The sequence below is a fragment of the Colletotrichum paranaense genome, assembly GCF_030867605.1.
Source record: "Colletotrichum paranaense strain IMI 384185 chromosome Unknown Scaffold_2.1, whole genome shotgun sequence".
Classification (NCBI taxonomy): Eukaryota; Fungi; Ascomycota; class Sordariomycetes; order Glomerellales; family Glomerellaceae; genus Colletotrichum; species Colletotrichum paranaense.
The window spans coordinates 743692-764255 of NW_026848960.1; the positions used below are offsets into that span (position 1 = coordinate 743692).

Consider the following 20564-nt stretch of genomic DNA (forward strand, 5'->3'; position numbering starts at 1 on the left):
TGTTACCCCGAGAGTTGGACAGGCTGATGTTCTGAAATTGATGGAATACCATCATAAACCAGGGCTAATATTTCCAATAAAACTACATGTACTATCTTGGTAACGCAATCCTGGTACTTTGTGCTACTGCAACTCGAAGTAAGGTGTAACAACACGAAATCACGAGCAAGGCGCAAATTCAGAGTACTTCAAGCAGGTATTTCTTCGAGTGCCCATGATTGACTGAGATATGAGAGGCTTGATTTAACAAGCAGCGATTTCTGCTTAGATTTTGGGTGCGATTCTAGGCGACCAAGATAAGTCGTTCACCCCTTATAGAATAACGTCAATGGAATGATTTTCCTGATTTCAAGACCGATCTAGCTCACCGAAGCACCAGTTTTTTCTAAGGTTTCACAGCCAACAGTCGTCTGAAGGGGCATCTGAGGAGGTAGTCCTCAGCAGCACTGCACTCAGTTGCCATGAAGAGGATTGACTTTGTGACGATATGTTTGTACCATTGGGACATTCACCCGTCCACCTGGAGTCCCCCATCGAGACTATTTAAAGTATGTTGGCTGATATCAACGTAGCCCGATAATAGCATTGCCACTGTCTTCCTTAATGCACATGTGTTGATCTCAATTTACAGAGAGTCAAGGGCTTGATAACACGACAGTAAACTCAATCCTATGTACATGTAGGTATGTCGTCTTCCTTTCTTGCTTCTGATTGAACAGGCCCAATTCTCGGTGCCTTCATTCAAGGCAAGACCTGGAGGGTAAACAAGCCATTGAACGATTCGACGGCAACATACCTTCATTTCAATCATTGGATATATAAGGAATCCTTATGGCTACTTTCTGTATTTGAGTACCTTAGTCGACCTTCGCTGTGAGGTTGTATGAAAAGGACTGGGTCCATGTCATCTGCTTGCAGATTCGTCTGGGAGAAATCTCCTGCGTAGGAGCAAGCATTGGCAGGTCGTTGTGATGTCTGAGAAGCCATATTGACGACGCTTGGTACTACCCTTCCATGCAACTACTGCGCAGCTATCACGACACCTCAGTTACTTATGAGTTAGCACTAGGTAGTCGCATTTCATACCTAGAAAAAATTGCTAGATTAAGTCTCAAAAAGCTTTTCAACTGTATTTTACAGTAGTTAGCTGTAGGGCTTAGCCCCTCTGGGGAGCTTTTGCCCCGGAATGCAGCGGCCAGACGCCAGCCCGGATGCGCCAACACGGACATCAGCGCGTCATCAAGCAGCCCTATGCGGCTGCGATCACCGATGAGACAGTGACATGATGGTGATTCATGGTGCTCAAACCACTTTCCCATATAAGCAATCAGAAGCAAGAGAGGCCCAAGAGTTTTATCCAGTGACAGACGGATGAAATCATTCGATTCTGACGGGCGCCAATGATTTGCAAGCGAACTCCAACCGGTGTGGTGATGCGAAATTGGTTTTTAGTACCATCTCGCCCCAAGGTCTTGCTTGTTGGGTCTCAAACTTACTCGCCTTCTGTCAACTCTCGGGGCTACAAATCAACAAGAGCTCTCAGAGTCCCTGCAATCATGGACACCATCAAGGTTAGTACTCATTAGATCGACCCTGTTTATTGAACTACCTCAGGATTAACAAGATCGTCAGAACACCATCGCCGAGAACTTCGGTGGAGCAGCCTCAAAGCTGGGAACTCATCAATTCAGCTTGGATGAATGTCCCGACCAGTCAGGCAAGGTAGCCGTCGTCACCGGCGGCAGCGAAGGCATCGGCTATGGGGTCACGTACACTCTCCTCAAGCACAATATCTCTAAGATTTACATCCTCTCCGTCTCCAAGGACGTTGTTGACGGCGCCAAGGATGCCATCGCGAAAGACCTTGGTGCCGACAAGGCCGAGCGCACGAAATGGTTTCAGTGCGACATGGGTGACTGGAAGCGCGTCAAGGAGGTAGCCGAGAAGATCAAGAACGATACAGATCGTCTTGATATCTTGGTCAATAATGCCGCGAGGGGTATCATGACCTACCAGCTCACTGACTACGGCGTCGACCGTCACATGGCCGTAAATCACATGGGACATGTCATTCTAACGTCGCATTTATTGCCTCTCATCAAGCAGACGGCGGAGAAGGGTGACGTTGTGAGAATTGCGAACCAAGCTAGCAATGCGCATCAGGCTACCCCCAGCGACTGCAAGTTTGAGAGCCTGGAGGAGCTGAATACCGACCTGGGTCCCAACGGTCAGTATGGTCGGAGTAAGCTTGCAGGTATCCTGTACGCGAGGTACTTCAACCGGAAAGTGACGCAGAATGGGCATCCGAACGTTTTGATGAACGCAACTCATCCTGGGTTTGTGAGCACCAAGATGAGCAAGGAGGAGATTTTCGAGCCGTGAGTTACAATCTGAATGGTCACATAACCCAAAGCTTCGTATTGACGTAATGTAGGTACCCTCTTGGAGGCTACGCTATGGCGGTTGGAATGGAGCCTTTCAAGAAGTCACAATGGGAGGGTGCCGTGTCGATGGTATATGCGGCGGCCGCCACGAAGGAATCCGGCCAATACATATGCCCTCCAGCGATTCCTGAGCCGGGCAGTAAGCTTGCTCAGGACGACGCTCTGGCTGATCAACTGATGGAGTTGACCCGTCAAATCATCACTGAGAAGACTAAGACGTCCTCGGTGGATAAGGGATGTCCCATGGATGACTTGGTTCTACACTAAGTTCCAACTCGTATCGCTTCAGATACTGAGATCGCCCTCTAATGGTTAGATGTGAATGTGAATAATTATTAATCTAATTGTTGAAAATATAGCGCCCGCTATCGATGGAATAAAGATCCTTCCCTCCTCCTCTGGTTTACATCGCCCTCCAATCCAAATCCGCACCTAATCTCGTTCGGCGACCAGAGCATGCTATCTCTTGCGCGGGGGTATCTTCCTCCATCCGGACCCATTCCATCTCCAACATTCTGACCCATCACGCCGTATCCCAGCTTCAGCTTCTTCACGTCCTTGGGTACATCGCCTCTGTCTCTATCGGGACCTTCCCAATTGACCTTCTCCAACGCTGGGCCTCTCGTCGCCGCCACCACGCTGGAGAACCGCGTGTTCCTCAATACACCTCCATTCTCATTTACCGCGAACCCACCAGCAATCACGCTCATTATAGCTAGAAATATGGCGATGGAGTACACGATCCACAGGTCACGTTCATGGTAGCTGTACATGTTGGCCATGCGCGACTTCTGGCAGGGGAAACGATATGCTGAATGATTCCCGTCAACGCCGCCCTCGCGCAGCCCGCCCGAAACCTCATCCGGATGAGCAGCCCATACGACGGGAAGGAACTGCGGGGTCGAAAAGATGGAGAGGATGAGGTCTTCGTAGAATTCCTGCACCATATCCTGCAGATCAAAGACGGGAAAGTAGTTGTTGCGCGGGTCGAGGAGCTTCGTCTGGATGGCTTCCGTGTTAGCCATCGGATTCGCGGATTGCTTGTCGATCTGCACAGTGCCGTTCAGGAACTTGCGGAGCATAAAGCCCAGGGAATGGTACGCGGCGATGCGGCGGTATCTCTCAACATCTTGAGGGACGACGTAGTTTTCTTTCGGGGTCGCAGTGATGTTGTCTGCTGTGCCATCGTTCGCGTCGAGGCCGGGGATATAGGTTGTATTGATGACAGGTATGGTGAAGTTGTGTTTCTTCATGTATGCTGACTGTGTGGTATCGGTGTAGTTGAAGACGGCAGTGTACTCCGTTACATAGTGCTCGCATGCAAATATCTTGGGGACGTATTGCATTAGTTCATCCTCTTCCTTTGATGAAGCCGGATGGTCCGCGTCGGGCGGAACTACGTGACCAATCCAGATGACCGGCTCAGTGCGAAGAGCTCCCATGTGCTCAGGATATGGCGGCTTCATCTTTGGGATACCCCCAATCTCAACGTCCTTCATCTGCGTGGTGGAGTATTCTCCTCCGCTCGTGAAGGCGTAGTACGCGTACGTTCCTTCAGGAATGAGAATATCCGTTCCAAACGGCGGGGGAGCCTGCCCAGACTCTTGCGTAAGGTTCGTGGGTGTCGAGCCGATTCCCCTGGCCTGTTCGCTACACTTATACCCCGGGGCTGTGAAGTCTATCTCGAAAGTACAGTTCCAGCCCTTGCTGCACACCTCCGTTGAGGCGTTTTTACGCGCGACAACTTCCTGCAGGAAAGCTCCGAGAGTCGCGGTCTGCTGAAAGTTGGGACTTGGCCCGGTGTAGTAGTCAAACCAGCCCTCCGGCTCAGAGTCCGCCGGCTTGGTGGAGTTCCAGATGGACAGCGGCATCTCATAACGGCCGTCGATCTTGATGGGCTTTCGCCAGTCGTGAGTGTCCTCCCTTGCAAAATTCAGACTGCGAACAGCCGGGCAGGTAGTGTTTTGCAGAATGGTCTTGGGCTCAACAAGCAAAGTGTTGGCTGTGAGGATGACCACCAAGGGAGAAAGCCTATGACCTGTGTGAGCAGATTTCCTTCAAAATTTCTCATCAACTTGGTTTTTGACTGCTTACCAGACGAACAGGGCCAAAGCAGCCGCCACCTTGGCACCCTTGAGAAACTCCAAGTTCACAAAAGCAATAACGTTCTCCGTAGCAGCGAACATGGAATCCAGCGCGGCAATACTCATAAACCTCGATCTCACAGTCGTCCAGATCCGCTGCTGGAATGCCGATATCACGGCGGCACCCAAACTCGCCTTGGCAGCGAAAGCCAGGATGGTGCCGTACCTAAGCATGCGCACCTGGTCGTCCGCGGGTTGGCCGTCCAGGGTGTGATAGTAGACATGGTGGCCGATGGCGCAGCCGATGCCGAGCAATAGCCACAGGTACATGTTCCATGATGAGTGCCAGTTGCAGTGGGGTCGTTTCATTCGAAATGGCTTGTTCCTGTCATTTGGCGGGCCTAGATAGTTCTCGGGGACGTAAGGCGGCGGTTTTGGGGGCTCGTGATCGTGATCATGCTCGTACTGCTGCTGTGCACCGGCAGGAGGTGAGCGATGCCCATCGTAGACAGATTCTTGCGCATTCTGCAGCAGGCCGGCACGGGCATCATGGCGCTGGTCTCCGCCGCCTCCGCTGCCGTGGTGGTGAAGCGCATCCGCTTCTCTTGGAGAATCATCAGGCGACTCCCGGCCGTGGAACGTGGGATCAGCGCCGTAATGCGCCGATCCGCTAAGCGAGCTCAGGTCGATGCCATGCGTGTCCATCGGGCCGCGGGTGGTCGTCTTCTGTGCCGTGGTGTCGTCCTCGGGCGTCGTCTCCGTGACATGGACGGATGGGCCGAACTTGTTCGGTGCGAATAATGATGTGAGCGGCACGGGTTTGCGAGGGATGGAGTTTGTTCGAGCGTGCCATCCCAGTTGCGGAGATGAAGTTGTTGACTCTGGTGACACGGGAGATACTACTTCAGATGCAGGTCGAGGAGCTTGATGAGGAGGTGGAGGTGAGCTTGGGGAGGATGGGATGGAGGATGCGCTAGTTCGCTGGCGCGCATCGAATCTGCCGAGGGGCTGCGGCAACGTCGTCATGTTCGCTGTCAAATGTCTGTCCGTATGGCTGAATGAGATCCAGCTGGAATTTCAGCCCCCCTTGATAGACTGGCCCCACGGGAGAGAGACAAGACACACAACCAGTCTCACACACACACCCAAATCGCCCATGCATGTGCCACCAGGCAACCACAAAAAGCAAGAGCCACGAAAGCTTTCGCGCGGTTGGCGTTCCCTTTAGTCGGTCGAGTCACGGGCCTCTTTTCTCCCTGGAATACAGTAATCCTCGTGGCTGTGTCGTGAGTCTGCTTCTGCTGCTTGGCCACGCGAAGGAATCCCTTTCTGCAGTCTCCCGAAGGCGGAGTGGCGCGCGGGCGTGGTAGACACGGGATGGCTGATGCGTTTCGATCTTTGTTTTCGTACCAAGAACCGGTTCGTCCAGTCTCCTTCCCGTCAACTATGTTCCGGGGTCCCGGTAGTGTGGGTTCTTGTCGCTCCTCCGTATCCAAACGCTACCGCCGTATAGTTGTCGATCGGCGCGTATATCCGTTGCGCAATGGAGACCAAAACCTTACTTTACCAGAAGTTTTTGCTCTTCTCAAAGAATCACTGGCACGATCCATCTGAATTTTCGGGGACCAGTGGAGCATTTGTACGCAGGGATGGGCATTTCTGAACCCTCATCAAACCCATGTCGGCCCTCCAGCCCCCTTTTCCCACGCAGTTGGGACCAGCCGCAACATTCTGGGCCATTCTGCTGACACCGATGGTATGGGACGCGCCAATGAGACGGCACAACAACTTTTGAGGGGGAAATCTTCCAGGTTTCAACAGTCTGACTGTTGGTCTTCTGCTTGAGGTCGCCATTTGATCGGATTTGCGACCAATAGTAAGCCACCGTTGGAGAAGCTGAGCGAAGGATTCAACAGTCCCCGTTCCAGACTCTCTCGGTTGCGATGCAGGATACAGGTGGGTGGGCGGTGTCTGACTCGGCGACACTTGGTCCCCAAGAAGAGCTCAATCCGTTCCGATACTGCGGTATTAGCGGACCTGGGTCCGGAAAGAGTCAGAAGCACCCACAAAGGGTCCTTGGTCGTCCTCTCGATCGTCTATCGTTTGTGAGTGAAGGCTGTTTTTTGTCTTCGACATTATTCGAAAAGTCGATCAAACCAATGTGTCTTGAATGAAACGGACCCATCCTCTGCAGCGACTCGAGCACACTCTCGCATCGCATTTCCGCGCGACGCCCGAAGCCTCTCGCCCCCAAGCTTCATCGAAAGCAGCTTTCATACTCATAAAGATTGGCATTTTGATATCCCGGACTACAAGTGACTAGAAGTTTGTTGTCAATCATCGCCATTTACATGTAGGTAACAATAACAACGGTGCCAGCTCAATATTGTGCCAGGATTCTTTAGTGCAGAACACCGTCGAAAGACAAACCGCGGCGACCAACATACCCTGGGGCCATCTCCCGTTCTCTGTTGGTCTATTGGAAGCCCAAGCAGCCCATCCCTTACGAAATGATATCGGTCCACTATAGAGGGTCTGCTGAACCGCGCTTGAATGTTTTCACCACCATCACACGGTCAGCGACCAAGAGATTGGTTGGCCGCCTGATATCCCACAGAGATGCGACCGAACAATCAGACAATCCCAGAAGCAAACATGGCGATCCCTGGCTGTAACAAAGATAGGGTTCAGTCCCGGAACGGGTTCGCTCGCCCCCAGCCATTGACGTCGAGAAGAATAGAAGGGCGTTCCCCGCACAAGATAGCGTGCTAGAAGTGTGCTGGTAGGTATATCAACATGTGCAAGGGCCGTTCAATCTAGAAGACTTTGCAGCTGTAGATCTGTCGCATCGTCATCGCTTCTTCTGCGTGCACGCGCCGCCGACAGAAAGTCGCGCCGCGCTACGCAACAGTGGTCATGTCTCCCCAAGATCAGATCTCCGAAATGCGAGGCACGAACGATACACTCGTTCTACCCTCATGGTATGGCAGCTTTGCGCTCTGTGCTATAACTCTGCTGTCAATTTGGTACCTCGCGTCGTGGCACCGATTACGACATATCCCAGGTCCTTTCCTTAACTCTCTTTCGATTCTACCTATGCAGCATATGACAAGAGGTGGAAAATTGAGTTTCATGTTGAAAGATCTAGGAGACAAATATGGTAAGACTTTCAAGCGTGCGTCTCGATTCCGCCCAAGCTTACCATAGGCTCTTTAGGACCGCTAGTCCGTGTTGGCCCAAACGAAGTTTTGTTCGGCGATCCAGACACGTACCGCAAGATATCGGCGGTCAGGTCAGACTTCACCAAAGGTCCTTGGTACGCTCTCGCCAAGGTCGTGCCTGACCAGGATAGCCTGTTTTCGATGAGGGACGATGATCTAAGAAAGGAGTACAGAGCCAAGCTGAGTCCTGGTGTATGTAGAAACGTACAACTCGCTAAGTTACATTGAAGCTGACTTTGACTAGTACGCCGGTAGAGAGAATGGCGGCTTTGAGCCTGGTGTTGACAGAATCGTCGCACATTTCGTCAACCTAGTTGAAACTAAATACATCTCGACGCCAAAGGAATTTCGACCCATAGAGTTCTCCCATAAATCTCAATACTTTGCCCTCGACGTCGTCAGCGAGCTTTCTTTCGGAGAAGCGCTAGGATTCCTCGCAAACGATGAAGATTTGTTTGGTTATGTGGCAACCAATGACCTCATCTTTCCGTATCTCGCTGTCATGCTCAATGTACCATGGGTGGGAATTTTCTTGCAACAATGGCCGTTAAACAAGCTTCTACCCTTTTCCAGCGACGAGTTTGGCTTTGGTAAACTTATGGGGTAAGTCAAGAGAACTTACCCTGGCTCTGGATGCGCTGTCTTCAAGCCATCAAGTGTCGACTAACCTGTGGCAGAATGGCCAAGAACCTGGCGGACAAAAAGTTGGCAGCCGCGTCGGATGAGAACAACATGGTCCAACAACACCTTCGCAACGGGGTAACTTACAAAGAGCTCTTGGCGGAGATCTTCCTGGAACTGTAAGCTTGAGCCTCAACGCAGCCTGAACACCTTGAGGTAAGGTAAACTGACAACCGGATAAAGAATCGCGGGCTCCGACTCTACCGCAACGGCAGTCCGCATGACTATGCTCTGTCTGCTCAACACGCCGTCATCGCTAAATGCACTACGCCGCGAGATGGACCAAGGCATTGCCCAAGGCCGCATTAGCTCTCCGATCCGCGACTCCGAGGCCCGCCAACTACCTTACTTGCAGGCCGTGATCAAAGAAGGCATACGCATGTACCCGCCGTCAACGGGCCTCAACTATAAGCAAGTAGCCAAGGGAGGAACAGAGCTGCATGGGCAGTTCTTGCCAGAGGGGACGCAGATGGGTATCAACATTCAAAAGTTGATGAGGTCCAAGGACACATTTGGTTGCGACGCGGATGTGTTTCGGCCAGAGCGCTGGCTGGAAGCCGCCGCTGAAGATGAAGACTGCTTTCGAGACATGTGTGGTGTCGTCGACCTAGCCTTCGGACATGGTCGGTTTCAGTGTCTTGGGAAGACTATCGCGGCTATGGAGTTGAACAAGATCTTCATTGAGGTGAGTTGGCATCACCTTTGAATCCTCAACGTCTGACTTGAAGCGAGAAAGACTAATCGTGATCATGTAAAGCTATTCCGAAGGTTCGATTTCGCGGTGGTGACTCCTCAGGAGCCTCTCAAGCTCTATGATGCTGCTTTCTGGGTCACAACCAATTTCTGGCTACGAGTAGTACCGAGGCCGAGCGAATTTTCCTGATCTGACGTCAAATGCTTTCTAGAGGTTGTCACGGTTTTAAGATATCTCGCTAGCATGCAATTGCGACGCCCAAGATACCCATGTGCCTTTGGTCACTGGAAATGTTGCACAAGAGTTGCTGGGGAAGGATAAATTCTGGATCAAACAACTGAGTATTTAATCGCCGTAATCTCATAGAAAGCCAGCTGAGGAGCGCGTACTCTACAGTATCGCAGAAAGATTATTCGTCAAATAAGGTAACAGCCGTCGCTGCTTGTGCTGATGGACCTCATACGAGACTACATGTACTCTTGTTTGCTCCAAGACTCGGCGGTGAGAAGCTTGACGCTATACCCCAATATTTATACTTTCCCCTCACAAATCCCTGAACATCATCCATGGCACCGGAATAGAGTTTGGCGGCAATCCCGATGCATCCGCTGCCCTTATCGTCTCAATCGCTGGAGGCTCATTCGGGCACGGTAAGATTATCGATACTAATATGGGTCCTGGCGGGAAACGTTCAGCGGTGACATTCTTGGCCAACGTGCCAGACTTCAACATGCGTCAGTCCGAGCATTGTACATAGAAAGTCTGGTTCGTGCGATTCAGTCTTCCATGGTATGTGCTCAAGCCAATAGTTCATCTGACATTCGTCATGTCAATGGCCGTAATCAGAAACCCAATCCAGAACTTCGGGCCGCACCTAATAGGCCTCTCTCAAGCTCAAAAGTCCCCTTGGCAAAGACACTCGTTATCAGTGCAAAGAGAGAGATGGTGTCACTCACGGCACGCAATGGATCCTTCCAAAGGTACCTGAGAAGCCTCAGCGGGATCGGCTTCGGTGTCGTCTTCGGTGACATACGTGACTAGAGCACCCAAGCGCGCTCCCCTCAGAGCGGGGGGGAAGAGAGCTGTCATTGCGGGGAATATCCATTAGCATTTGTTCCCCATGCCGCCCCATGCCAACACCTCAGTCATGTCAACGCGGCATGCCTACTTGTGTGCCATCAGCTTATCCACGGCGAACAAAGCTACCCCGCCGGCATTGCTTGGCATACATCGAATTCTAGCACGAACAAGGCAGGTCGCTCACGTTCCCAAGCAGCTAAGCTCTCTCTTCCACGCCGTCTTACTGCTTGCCGTCGCATCATCGCGTGGATTGGGGTAGACAAAGCTCGAAGTTACCATGTCTCCCCCAGGAATCGGGTCAGCTTCTCCCCAAAGTACCGGGTCTTTGGAGAAAGATATGACGACGTGCGTTCTTACTGCCTTGCCCGCAGACAGCAGGTTCTTCCCAGCCTGCATATCGCCAATGCCATCAGAGCAGGGCGAACAGCACCAGGATGCCAAGCATTATTGCGGGAAAGTCTTGTTTAATGGCATCACCGGCCTTACCGATGACTGATGATTGCTGGGCATATTTTCTGCGATTCCATTGTGGACGGGCTGTCTGCGGGCGAGAGCTATAACTGCGCCTTCCCGTCACCCCTCCCGGAGGCCGAACTTCGGCAGAGACCTTCTTGTTCTCAACATTTCAATACACAATTGAGCTAGATCTATGCCCATTACTCGATAGGATTTTGCCCATCATGCGTTGCAGTCAAGTCTCACTCGCCTTGACCTACGCGGCTCTCGCCTCGGCCTGCCAACGGGACTTCTTTGTCGAGAAGCGGCACACCCACCGCAAGCCCATCACGAAGCGCGCCGACGACGTGTGGCCTCCAGTGCTTACAGAGGAGGAGACTATCTTGGTCAATGCCTTTGACAATGTCACAGTCGACGAGTGGTCAGACTACTACGGTCACCAGGTCAAGCTTGCGGGACTCGGAAAGGAAGCGGCGCAGTGGACGGCAGATCGGTGGACAGAGAACGGTTTCAATGCGCAACTTAAGGAGTACCACGTCTACCTAAGCTATCCTGTTCATGCTTCACTGGATATCTCCTACCCCAATGGCACGACAAACAATGTCAGACTCGATGAGGATGTTCTGGAGGAAGACGATGTGACGGGGAGGGAGGATAGACAACCAACTTTCCACGGTTACTCTGCGTCAGGAAACGTGACTGGTGAATATGTCTACGTTGGGTGAGTGTTCCGCTACCATACCATGTGTGTTGGGCCATGCTCATTATTCATGAAGACGCGGTTCCCAGGCAGACTTTGATCGCCTCGTTGAATTGGGAGTCGAGCTCGAAGGCAAGATCGCACTGGCCAGATACGGCGGGCTCTTCCGTGGCTTGAAGGTCAAGAATGCGCAAGATCACGGCATGATCGGCGCAGTTATTTTCACCGATCCCGGCGATGACGGAAACCAGACCGTTGCGAACGGTTACGAGGCGTATCCCCGTAAGTCTCCCGTTCCATCGAATCAGTACCTCAAAGCAGTGTGATAACCGTATAATGCGCAGACGGACCTGCAAGAAATCCTAGTGCCGTCCAGAAAGGCTCCGTTCTGTTCCTCTCCACTCACCCGGGCGATCCAACCACCCCAGGCTACCCATCCCACGAGGGCGTCGAACGCGCAGACATTTCACCCGTCACGCCCAAAATTCCTTCCATACCAATCTCCTACGCATCTGCCGAGCCCCTGCTGCAGGCTCTTGATGGTTTCGGCGTGTCCGCAGAGGAAGTCAACCGGACTATCTGGGCGGGTGCGTTGAACGCCAACTACAATTCAGGGCCAGCCCCGGGAGTCACCCTGCACCTGGACAACTTGATGGAAGGGAAGATCACGCCTATTTGGAACGTCATTGGCCAAATCAACGGCACCAACGCCGACGAGACGATTGTCATTGGGAACCATCGCGACACCTGGATGATCGGAGGCAACGGAGACCCCAACTCTGGATCCGCCATCTTGGTTGAGTTCACGAAAGCTGTCAACGTTCTTGTATCCAAGGGCTGGAAGCCCAAGAGGAACATGTAAGTCATTGGCCCTCTAGCCGACGGGATGAATACAGACTCTGACTCTTTAGCGTGATCGCGTCCTGGGACGCTGAGGAGTACGGCCTCGTCGGCAGCACTGAATGGGTCGAGGATCATGTCGACTGGCTTACCGAGACAGCCGTGGCGTATCTGAATATTGATGTGGCAGTATCAGGCCCAAGGCCTGCCCTTGCAACCACACCTGAGCTGCAGACCGTCGGCACTGAGATCTTCAAGAAGATCATCTATCCCAACTTTGGCGGCTTCAACATCAGCCTCTACGACGCTTGGCTGGAGTCCTCTGAAGGAATAGTTGAGTCGTTGGGCAGCGGTAGTGACTTTACAGGCTTCTTGCACCGGGGTATCAACTCGGTGAGTACTTACTGAGGGCCAAGAGGCCGCTCTAGACCGCTTCAAGGTAACAACAGCTGACTTGTCCAAGCTCGACGTTGGTTCCAACAATGGCGCGACCGATCCAATCTGGCACTACCACTCCAATTACGACACCTACCACTGGATGGCCAACTTCGGCGACCCAGGCTTCCTCGTCCACGCCGCCATTGGCCAGTACCTCACGCTCCTCGCCTACCACCTCGCCGACGACGAGGTCCTCCCCATTGACGTGCCAAACTACGCCACCGAGCTTCGCGCATACCTCTCTGATCTGGAAGAGTACGCTGAATCCGAGGGCGCCGAGATCGATCTCTCCGAACTCTCCGACGCCATCGAGGTCTTTGCGACGCGGGCCGATGAGGTCAAGGCTTTGGAGCAGCTCGCTGTCACAACGGGCGACGCGGATCTGATCACCGTTGTGAACCACAAGTACCGCGACTTCCAGCGGGGATTCATTAGCCAGGGTGGTTTGCCTGATCGGGAGTTCTACAAGCACGTCATCACTGCTCCGGGCCTGGACACCGGATATGCTGCTGTTTTGTTCCCTGGCATCACTGAAGGCATCCAGTACGGCAAGGGTAACCTCACCGTCGCCGAGGAGTGGGTTTCAAAGACTGCTCGAGGCATCCTGCGGGCTGCCGACATTATCAAAACGTAATGTCTCGACGGACACCCGGTGGGTCTCGCCGTCTCCGGGCTCACGGCGCAGATCGGGCCCAGTTCTCCTGGCCTTTCTCCGACTTGCATATGACATGACGAAATGAAGTCTTAGCTAGAAGAATAATAATTAATCGTAAATCACTTCATTGAGCACAGTCTATACATGTAGAGTTTGATGGTAAGTTCTATTATTGAGATAGCCCTAATATTGAGGCTCGTGTGTGCATCATTCAAGAGTTCCGTGTCAGGGTCGTAAGCACTATGTCACGGCTGTAATTCCTCAAGCCTGATGGTCATCAAATGTCATTCATTGAATCTCGAAACAGCCTAAACTCCAACCCGTCCTTTCCGAATTGATGAAACCGTGTAATCATTCCAACAATACACCCCTACTAAAAGGGTTGTGTTGGATTCCCTAAGAAGCCTGACCTCCAGGTCGCCGCTTCTCGATGTTAAGAACAATGTCAATGAAGCTGCGCTTGAGTGGACTCTTCTTCCTAGCAGCCAGCAATTGCGCAGTCTTGAGGATGTTCTTGATCTGCCGGCCATTGAGCTTCAGTTCAGACAACTCGACGATATCCTCATCAGAAACCTCGCTCTTGAGCGTCGCCCCCTGCAAGAAGTTGCGCCAGATCTGGCAACGCGATTCTGGAGTGAGATCAGGGTACTCTAGCGAAACATGAATGCGCGACTGGAACGCGAGGTCGATGTTGTCGACGCGGTTGGTCGTCATGAAGAGAATACCCTCGTAGTACTCGAGCGTCCTCAGGAAAATGGAGACGACCTTGTTGCGCTCAAGGTCGTGCGTAGAGCGTGCCTCGAGGAAGACGTCGCACTCGTCCAGGAGCAGGATCGCGTTCCATCGCGCCACAAGCTCGAGGATACGCGAGAGGCCATGCTCCACCTCCCATGGCTGCGAGCCCAGATCGCCCGAGCTGAGGGTATGCAACGGGACGCGGAGGTTCTCGGCGACAGCCTCTGCCGTCAGGGTCTTGCCGACACCAGGCGGACCCGAAAGAAGGCAGATGATGCCTTTACCCTTGCCGGAAATGACATCGTCAAAAGTAGACCCATCAAGTTGCGACTCGGAGAAGGCGAGAATCAGTTCCTTCTGATCCTCGGGTAGGACGAGCTTATCAAAGGCGTTTGTGTTCCAGGTGATTTCGGTGACTTGCTCAACGAAGAAGTCGAGCCACTTCTTCAGCTTGAGGGAGTAACCCCTCGTCCGCGACCGCGCCAGCATCTGGTGGTAGGGAGTTAGCTTGAGGTTGCCGTCCTTGCCCAGTCCATGCTGACGCTTCCATGCCGAAAGTGCTTCCATGTCCTTTGCGTTCCAGTCGTCAACGTAGCGGTTGCGGTAGGGGCTGAAGCGGTTGAATGAGTTGATATCAACGACGATGCGGCCTTCGACTTGGACGGGCACCTCGTTGCCCTCGCTGTCCCAGGTGATGGCAGTGCCTGAGTACTGCTTGTAGTTGTGGCCAGCCAGCTCCTCAAAGATCTTGCCGCGCTGGATAAGGCTGGTGCGCAGCTTCTCCTTTTGGGCGTGGAATGCCCAAGGGTAGGCATTGAGGCCGGTGATCTTCTTGGTGCCGAGGAATTCGGAGATGTTGATGCGCTCACCGTAGCGGCCGAACTCCTTGCCGCCGTAGTCAACACAGTCGGCGCGCAGCTGGAGGAACTTTCCGCAGTTATTCTCCATATACTCGGTCTCCTCGAGCTCAAAGGCAGATAGAGGGCCCTTGTGAGCCGAGAGGATGATGGCACCGGGCTGGAAGATCATCCACAGATGCTCGAATGTGATAACGCCCTTTGCAACGTAATCCTCGAATGCCTTGATGGTGTTACCAATTTCGTACTGGAGGATGTCGTGCAGGATAGTGAGGTGCTCCTTGGTGTGTGCATCCAGGTCCTTCTTGCCCATGTACTTGCGAAATTCCGTCCAGCGATGCACAAAGGGGCGGAAGGGAGCGTCGAACTCGAGGCGTTCTAGCTCGCAAGCGACGCCAGTGTAGCCATCCAGGATCACACCCAAGGCCTTCTTCAACCAAGGGCTCTGGACGACGATGGAGTCGGCCTCAAGCTTCTTCCGGCTATCGTTGCTCTTGATGTTGCGCACCACGACGGCGTACTGCTCAGTCTCCTCGTTCTCGGCGGCTTCCTGCACGTCTTCCGGGTACTTGTCTACCCATGTCCAGTTGCCGTCGCTGTCTTTGGCGGACTTGTAGATATTCTTGGTAGAGGCAATTGAGCCGAAGGGAGCCAGAGGCTTTTTGGGCTTCTCCTCCTCGTCCTCTTTCTTCTCCTCGCTATTGGTCTCTACTGACGTCTCGTCTTCCTCGATGGTCTCACCGTTTGTGGTTTCGCCGTTTGACTCTTTGCCATTTGTAGTCGACGTGCCATTCGTCTTTTCTGAGGCTGGGGTCTTGGTCTCCTTGGCCGATTCGTCGACCATCTTAAGGCCGAGGGCCGCCGCTGCCGCTGCTGTTGTGCGTGCCATTGTGAATACTATATTGTTAAGATACAACGGGAGAAAGAGATACTGATGAATTCAATTTTTAATCACGACTTGAGGTTGGTCTTCCGCACATATTTATCTCCATTGCGACACCTTCAGAATGTTACGCGTGCAAAGTGTAAGAAGTCTTTCTTTTGCCATTTCGTCAAACCTGACAGCAAAGCACCAGGCACCACGGCATCGTGCTCTAGTGGCTGCCTCAACAGGGGTCGAATCGGTTGATGCCTTTGATGCGCATGGCATGTGGCAGTGACTCACCCCTGTTCACGGCCCATGGGCTGCCGACTGCGAAACGCAGACGTCTCCGTATGGAACAGAGAGCATGTTGCTGCCTACAATGGGCGGTCCGCCCTAGAAGCGTTGATCGAACGAAGAGGCCAATTTTTGCGGGAGATGTAAGCACTAGAGCGAGATGGGATCCCGCATTTGCAAGGCAGAAGAGCCGCCATGGCACAAAGTTTGTTGTCAGGATTCAGGCCGCCACAACTGGCCGTCTTGCTCATTCGCCGATCTGTGGCAAACAAAATGTCTTTGGTGAATAGACGGTTAACACTGTTTCAATATGCAAAAAGGTTGAGCTTCTACCCAAAAGTCAGAACAACGGTGAGGTGATTCAGTCAACCTACAGAGGCCTCACGAAGGATTCTAGAACAGACCTAGACAACGCTAAAGTCGCGTCAACTCCTGCAGGCAGACGAGCACTGCCTACAGCCCCGATTCTTTCAAGCATTTCTGTTCGCTTCAAGCGAGACGGAGACGGGAAGCACCGATCGCTTGTTCAACCCCTGAAAGGGCTGAGCATCATAGCGTTACAGCGCCACATAAGCAAACAGAATAGCGGGGGAACGAGGCCACTGATAGGGCTAGGATTATTGATTGAGACACGTGTAGCGCGTCCAGTGTTTCCTGTAAGCCTTGCTTGTATCCTGTTCCAGCCACGGCTCTCACATGTGGTGAATAGTGCTGCTAACTTTGAGGCTCGCAACAAACAAGCTACGTTATTGCGCATTGTCTTCCAATGATACTATATTGAATTCAGTCTGCTCCAGCTGTCCCCGTGTATGTACAATTTTCAACTGAGAAAGAGAAACAAAGCCCGAACACAAGCTATAAGTACTGTAAGTATGTACAGAGAACTCAAAACGCTAACCGCTAGCACTTTACTGACCGATCCCAGGTTCCTCAGTTCCTCACGCAGAACCTCCTTGATTCTACTTCCAGCTAGTACTGACCGTGACCGCAGTGGAACAGCTTTGAGGCACAGTGTAGGATCTGTTCGGATCGCTCTCCCATGTCGCGGTCCCATCCGACGCCACATTGATGAACTTGTACTCGAAAGTCGTCCCGGCCGGCAGCGAGACAGTGTAGGTCCACAAGTTATTCGAGCTGGTGTACTGCGCCGCCGAAAGCGCCGGGGCCGATGCCACATTCCAGTTGCCGAGTGCAGCAATGGAACCCGCGACCTTGATTGTCTGGCCTGGAACCGTTTTCACAATTTCATTGAAAGTAACAGCCACAGTACTGGCGATCGCGCAAGTGCCGCTCGTAGCTGTCGCCGCGGCGCTGGTCGTGCGTGTCGAGGACGGCGAAGTGCTTCCCCCACCGCCAATGGCGATGTCGGCGCACGTGAGGTAGACCTGGCCGGTCTGGAACGAGTTCCAGCGCAGCGACAGCAGAGTGTGGTTGGAGACATAGTCGGGAATCTTGATCTTCTTGGTGACTGTGTAGCCGCCGGCGATGGAGGTGTAGCAAGACCCTAGCGCGTTATTGTCGACGCCCTGGCACCCGCGTCGGCTGCTCGCCTGGAACGCGTTGCAGGTGAACCAGTCGTTCCGCCAGCACGCCTGACCGGAGGTGCAATCTGGGCTGTAGTCGCAGCTCTGGCCCGAGACATCGGTGCACTTGAGGGTGCCAGCCTGGAAGCAGTTCTCGGCGGCCTGCTTCTCGTCGTCGGTGGGGAGGTATCCGGGTGTGATGAACTTGTCGACGATGGACTGGTCTTGGCAGATGCGGTAGCTGAACATGCCGCCGTGGTCGCCATTGTTATCGACGCACCACTGGACATCGACGGTCTGGCCGCGAGTGTAGGTCGCGACTGCATTGCTGCCCCAGTTGCTTCCGGGCTGGTTATAGTCGACGCTGACGCGAGCATTGTAGCCGCAGGGACCGCTTCGTCCGACGGTGGCGGCCGTGAGGTCCGGCCAAGCCGAGACGGGCTCCCGGATAGTGCACTCGGGGCAGGAATCTATGCCGGCCTGCCGATGGTCCGTTAGCTCAATGCCGGAGCAGTCTTCGATACTACTTTTGGGTTCTTACCTCATGCCCGAGACGAGTGCGGCTAGACGGGATCGTCAGATATCCATGTCCATAAACAGAGGAGATGAAGGTGGCAACTGCCAAGGTCGTGGATGACTTCATGTTGAATGGCTTGCAGGCGTCCTGTGAGAGGTTTGACCGTTCAAGATATCAACCTACAGCTACTTCCAGAAGGGATGCTCTATGTCTCTCACAACATCAGTCTGAGAGGAGTCATCTTGGCTTTATATGCCAAATTTCACATTTGGTATCCCACATCGTCGCAGCTCATAGCATACTCACATGCTTCTATAATGCTACTAGACATCTCACGATCTAACTTGCCCTTGCTGCTCCCACCGGCACACATCACATCAAGCAACGCCGAAGTACCTCCAACCGAGACGGCCCTACCCGTAAACGTTTCCCCGGACCTAAACTCGACCTGGAAGTCCGGGGCATCTCCAAAATATTATGCAGGCGATGGCGGGGTAGCAAAGTTCTGTTAGTGTCGGCTGTCATATCTCCAACTGGCAACCACCGCGGGGTGAGTAGGCCCGCTGTGTGGCTAGCCACCCGAACGCCTACCTGCAATGGTTCACCTATGTAGACTTTGCATGCGCCCAACCCCACGGTCCCTGATGTAGCACATGCAACACAAGAGAGTTCCTGGTCTTAGCATGGTCGATGACACCCTACGCCCACGTTCAAGGCGGAGTTGTGCGGAGTCTTGAGGAGTTGAGGTAGCATTCCGCCCTATACATCAGATGATGGGTCACGACGACCTCAAGATTGAATAGAAGGCCCGAAGCTGGAGGTCCTTCTCAGATCATGGCATGCACTCTGGTAGAATTTAAGCTCTATCGCTGTCACATATACTGCCGAAAAACGCCCGGCTCCTGCATACAGGTCATCGATCGCAGGCCAACTCATCTTACTATTGGTGGCTTAATCAGGTAATACTTCTATGCTTGTGAGGAGTCGTGTTCTGCAAACATGTTTCCTGTCTGTTCCTGAATGATCAATCAGGTTTCCGTTTCTGTCGTAATTCTTGCATCGCATAGCTTTGCATAGCTTTGGACGTTCTGGAAATAGGGCCATGCTGGTTCTGCTTCACCACATACGAATTGAAAGCACATGCACTTCAATAACACCGGAGTTTCAACTGCGTCAGTTTATTTCGACCGTCAATAGCACACATAATTCGGACTGATAGCGTCGCTATCATACATACAGTGATGGGAGTAGCTATCAACATCTCATATAACGGCTAACATCGGTTAGGTAGTTTTGAATAATTGCAATATCCCCTGGGACCAGTATGAAATTACTTGCTCGCTGGAAACTTGGGCCTGGTGTACGGACGTAAGTAGTATCATGAGCGAAATTGTTAATTTTCAATTCTTCTAAAGGAGATCAAGTCATTAAATGTATTGAGCCTCCTCAAGCAATTCGATATTTTGTTGTTCCGGTTCTAATCATAGTTCCTATTACGCTCATGTGTAACTTGATGATTCCACAACTCCTGCTCATATCTGTCGAGTACGAAGTATAGGTCAAGCCCTCCATTTCAGGTCATCTACCCCGCCTATACCTCTAGCTTTCATAACGGACCGACTTCATGGTGGTGTTGTTGACGCGTGAGGTGCCATTGAGAAGTTGGTGTTGTGGCGGACCGATAGTCAATGTAGACAATAATGTGTGTTGACGCCTATGCTTCATCTGCTTGAAGCCACTGACGGGTCTTTTAATTCCGATGATATTCGTCCAGAGCCTTGTGACAAACGCTTTCGGTACTATTTAGGCATCCCGGCATTGCGTCTAGACTCTCAACAGGAAGGCACCGGCATCTCTAGCAATACCACTGAGCGGTCTAACTAGTCTCGACGTATCTGACCTTTACCAATATCCGGATGTACTTTTGTAAAGATTATGTCGGGGTACAAGGACCTCTTTCGTCGCTGTGCCTTTCTCAAGCTCTTCGTGCCGTTTGTGGACTTCGGCACTTGTCAATACTGCCTGCATGATGCACTGGTAGTCACCATGGGCTGCCAAGCTCGTCAAAAGGATCACTGCCGGTGGTATTCTTTCTTTGCGAGGCGCATAAATGCTCCTGTAGTATTTGCCATCTTTTGCCACGTGCCAGAATGCGTTCAAGGGCCACATCGATCCAAGCTTGCGTCCATTCTTGAGAGTCGTGTCTTGTGTTCTACAAGGCCCCAAGCCTGCTACTTGTTTTCCTCTACACCTCAACCTCATGGAAACGTCGCCCTATCCCCCAGGTTTCAAACATTATCATTAGATGAAGTCGAAGTTATCACCATGGCCCTTTCCGACTGCAAATTGTCCAAATCCCACCCCTAGAATCTAACACTTTGAGTATCTTACAAACAATAGATGAGAAAGTACCCACCCACCTCTAGCAAAGCCACAGCGGGTAAAAGCCGCGAATACTCCATGTTATATGAAACGCTACG

At 52.5% G+C, this 20564-nt stretch overlaps 6 protein-coding genes across 6 annotated transcripts; 3 read left to right on the forward strand and 3 right to left on the reverse strand.

Moving 5' to 3' along the window:
• Positions 1-1400: 1400 nt before the first annotated feature.
• On the forward strand, positions 1401-2711 carry CPAR01_02127 (retinol dehydrogenase 12; the record flags this gene model as incomplete). The annotated part of the gene is made up of 3 exons (XM_060486415.1): positions 1401-1571; positions 1633-2378; positions 2435-2711. The coding sequence occupies 3 exons, from the start codon at positions 1401-1403 to the stop codon at positions 2709-2711; spliced, it is 1194 nt and encodes a 397-aa protein (XP_060353743.1).
• Positions 2712-2809: 98 nt separating this feature from the next.
• Positions 2810-6138, reverse strand: CPAR01_02128 (uncharacterized protein; the record flags this gene model as incomplete). The annotated part of the gene is made up of 4 exons (XM_060486416.1): positions 2810-4475; positions 4539-5582; positions 5672-6027; positions 6091-6138. The coding sequence occupies 4 exons, from the start codon at positions 6136-6138 to the stop codon at positions 2810-2812; spliced, it is 3114 nt and encodes a 1037-aa protein (XP_060353744.1).
• A 1306-nt stretch (positions 6139-7444) lies between these two features.
• CPAR01_02129 (cytochrome P450) lies at positions 7445-9313 on the forward strand (the record flags this gene model as incomplete). The annotated part of the gene is made up of 6 exons (XM_060486417.1): positions 7445-7688; positions 7745-7941; positions 7994-8352; positions 8427-8549; positions 8614-9115; positions 9167-9313. 6 exons carry the CDS (start codon positions 7445-7447, stop codon positions 9311-9313), a joined length of 1572 nt encoding a protein of 523 aa, XP_060353745.1.
• A 1571-nt stretch (positions 9314-10884) lies between these two features.
• CPAR01_02130 (PA domain-containing protein) lies at positions 10885-13272 on the forward strand (the record flags this gene model as incomplete). Its single annotated transcript, XM_060486418.1, has 5 exons — positions 10885-11381; positions 11437-11642; positions 11705-12218; positions 12272-12593; positions 12640-13272. 5 exons carry the CDS (start codon positions 10885-10887, stop codon positions 13270-13272), a joined length of 2172 nt encoding a protein of 723 aa, XP_060353746.1.
• Positions 13273-13689: 417 nt separating this feature from the next.
• CPAR01_02131 (ATPase) lies at positions 13690-15774 on the reverse strand (the record flags this gene model as incomplete). Its single annotated transcript, XM_060486419.1, has 1 exon — positions 13690-15774. One exon carries the CDS (start codon positions 15772-15774, stop codon positions 13690-13692), a length of 2085 nt encoding a protein of 694 aa, XP_060353747.1.
• Positions 15775-17003: 1229 nt separating this feature from the next.
• On the reverse strand, positions 17004-18210 carry CPAR01_02132 (starch binding domain-containing protein; the record flags this gene model as incomplete). Its single annotated transcript, XM_060486420.1, has 2 exons — positions 17004-18047; positions 18109-18210. 2 exons carry the CDS (start codon positions 18208-18210, stop codon positions 17004-17006), a joined length of 1146 nt encoding a protein of 381 aa, XP_060353748.1.
• Between the last annotated feature and the right edge of the window lie 2354 nt (positions 18211-20564).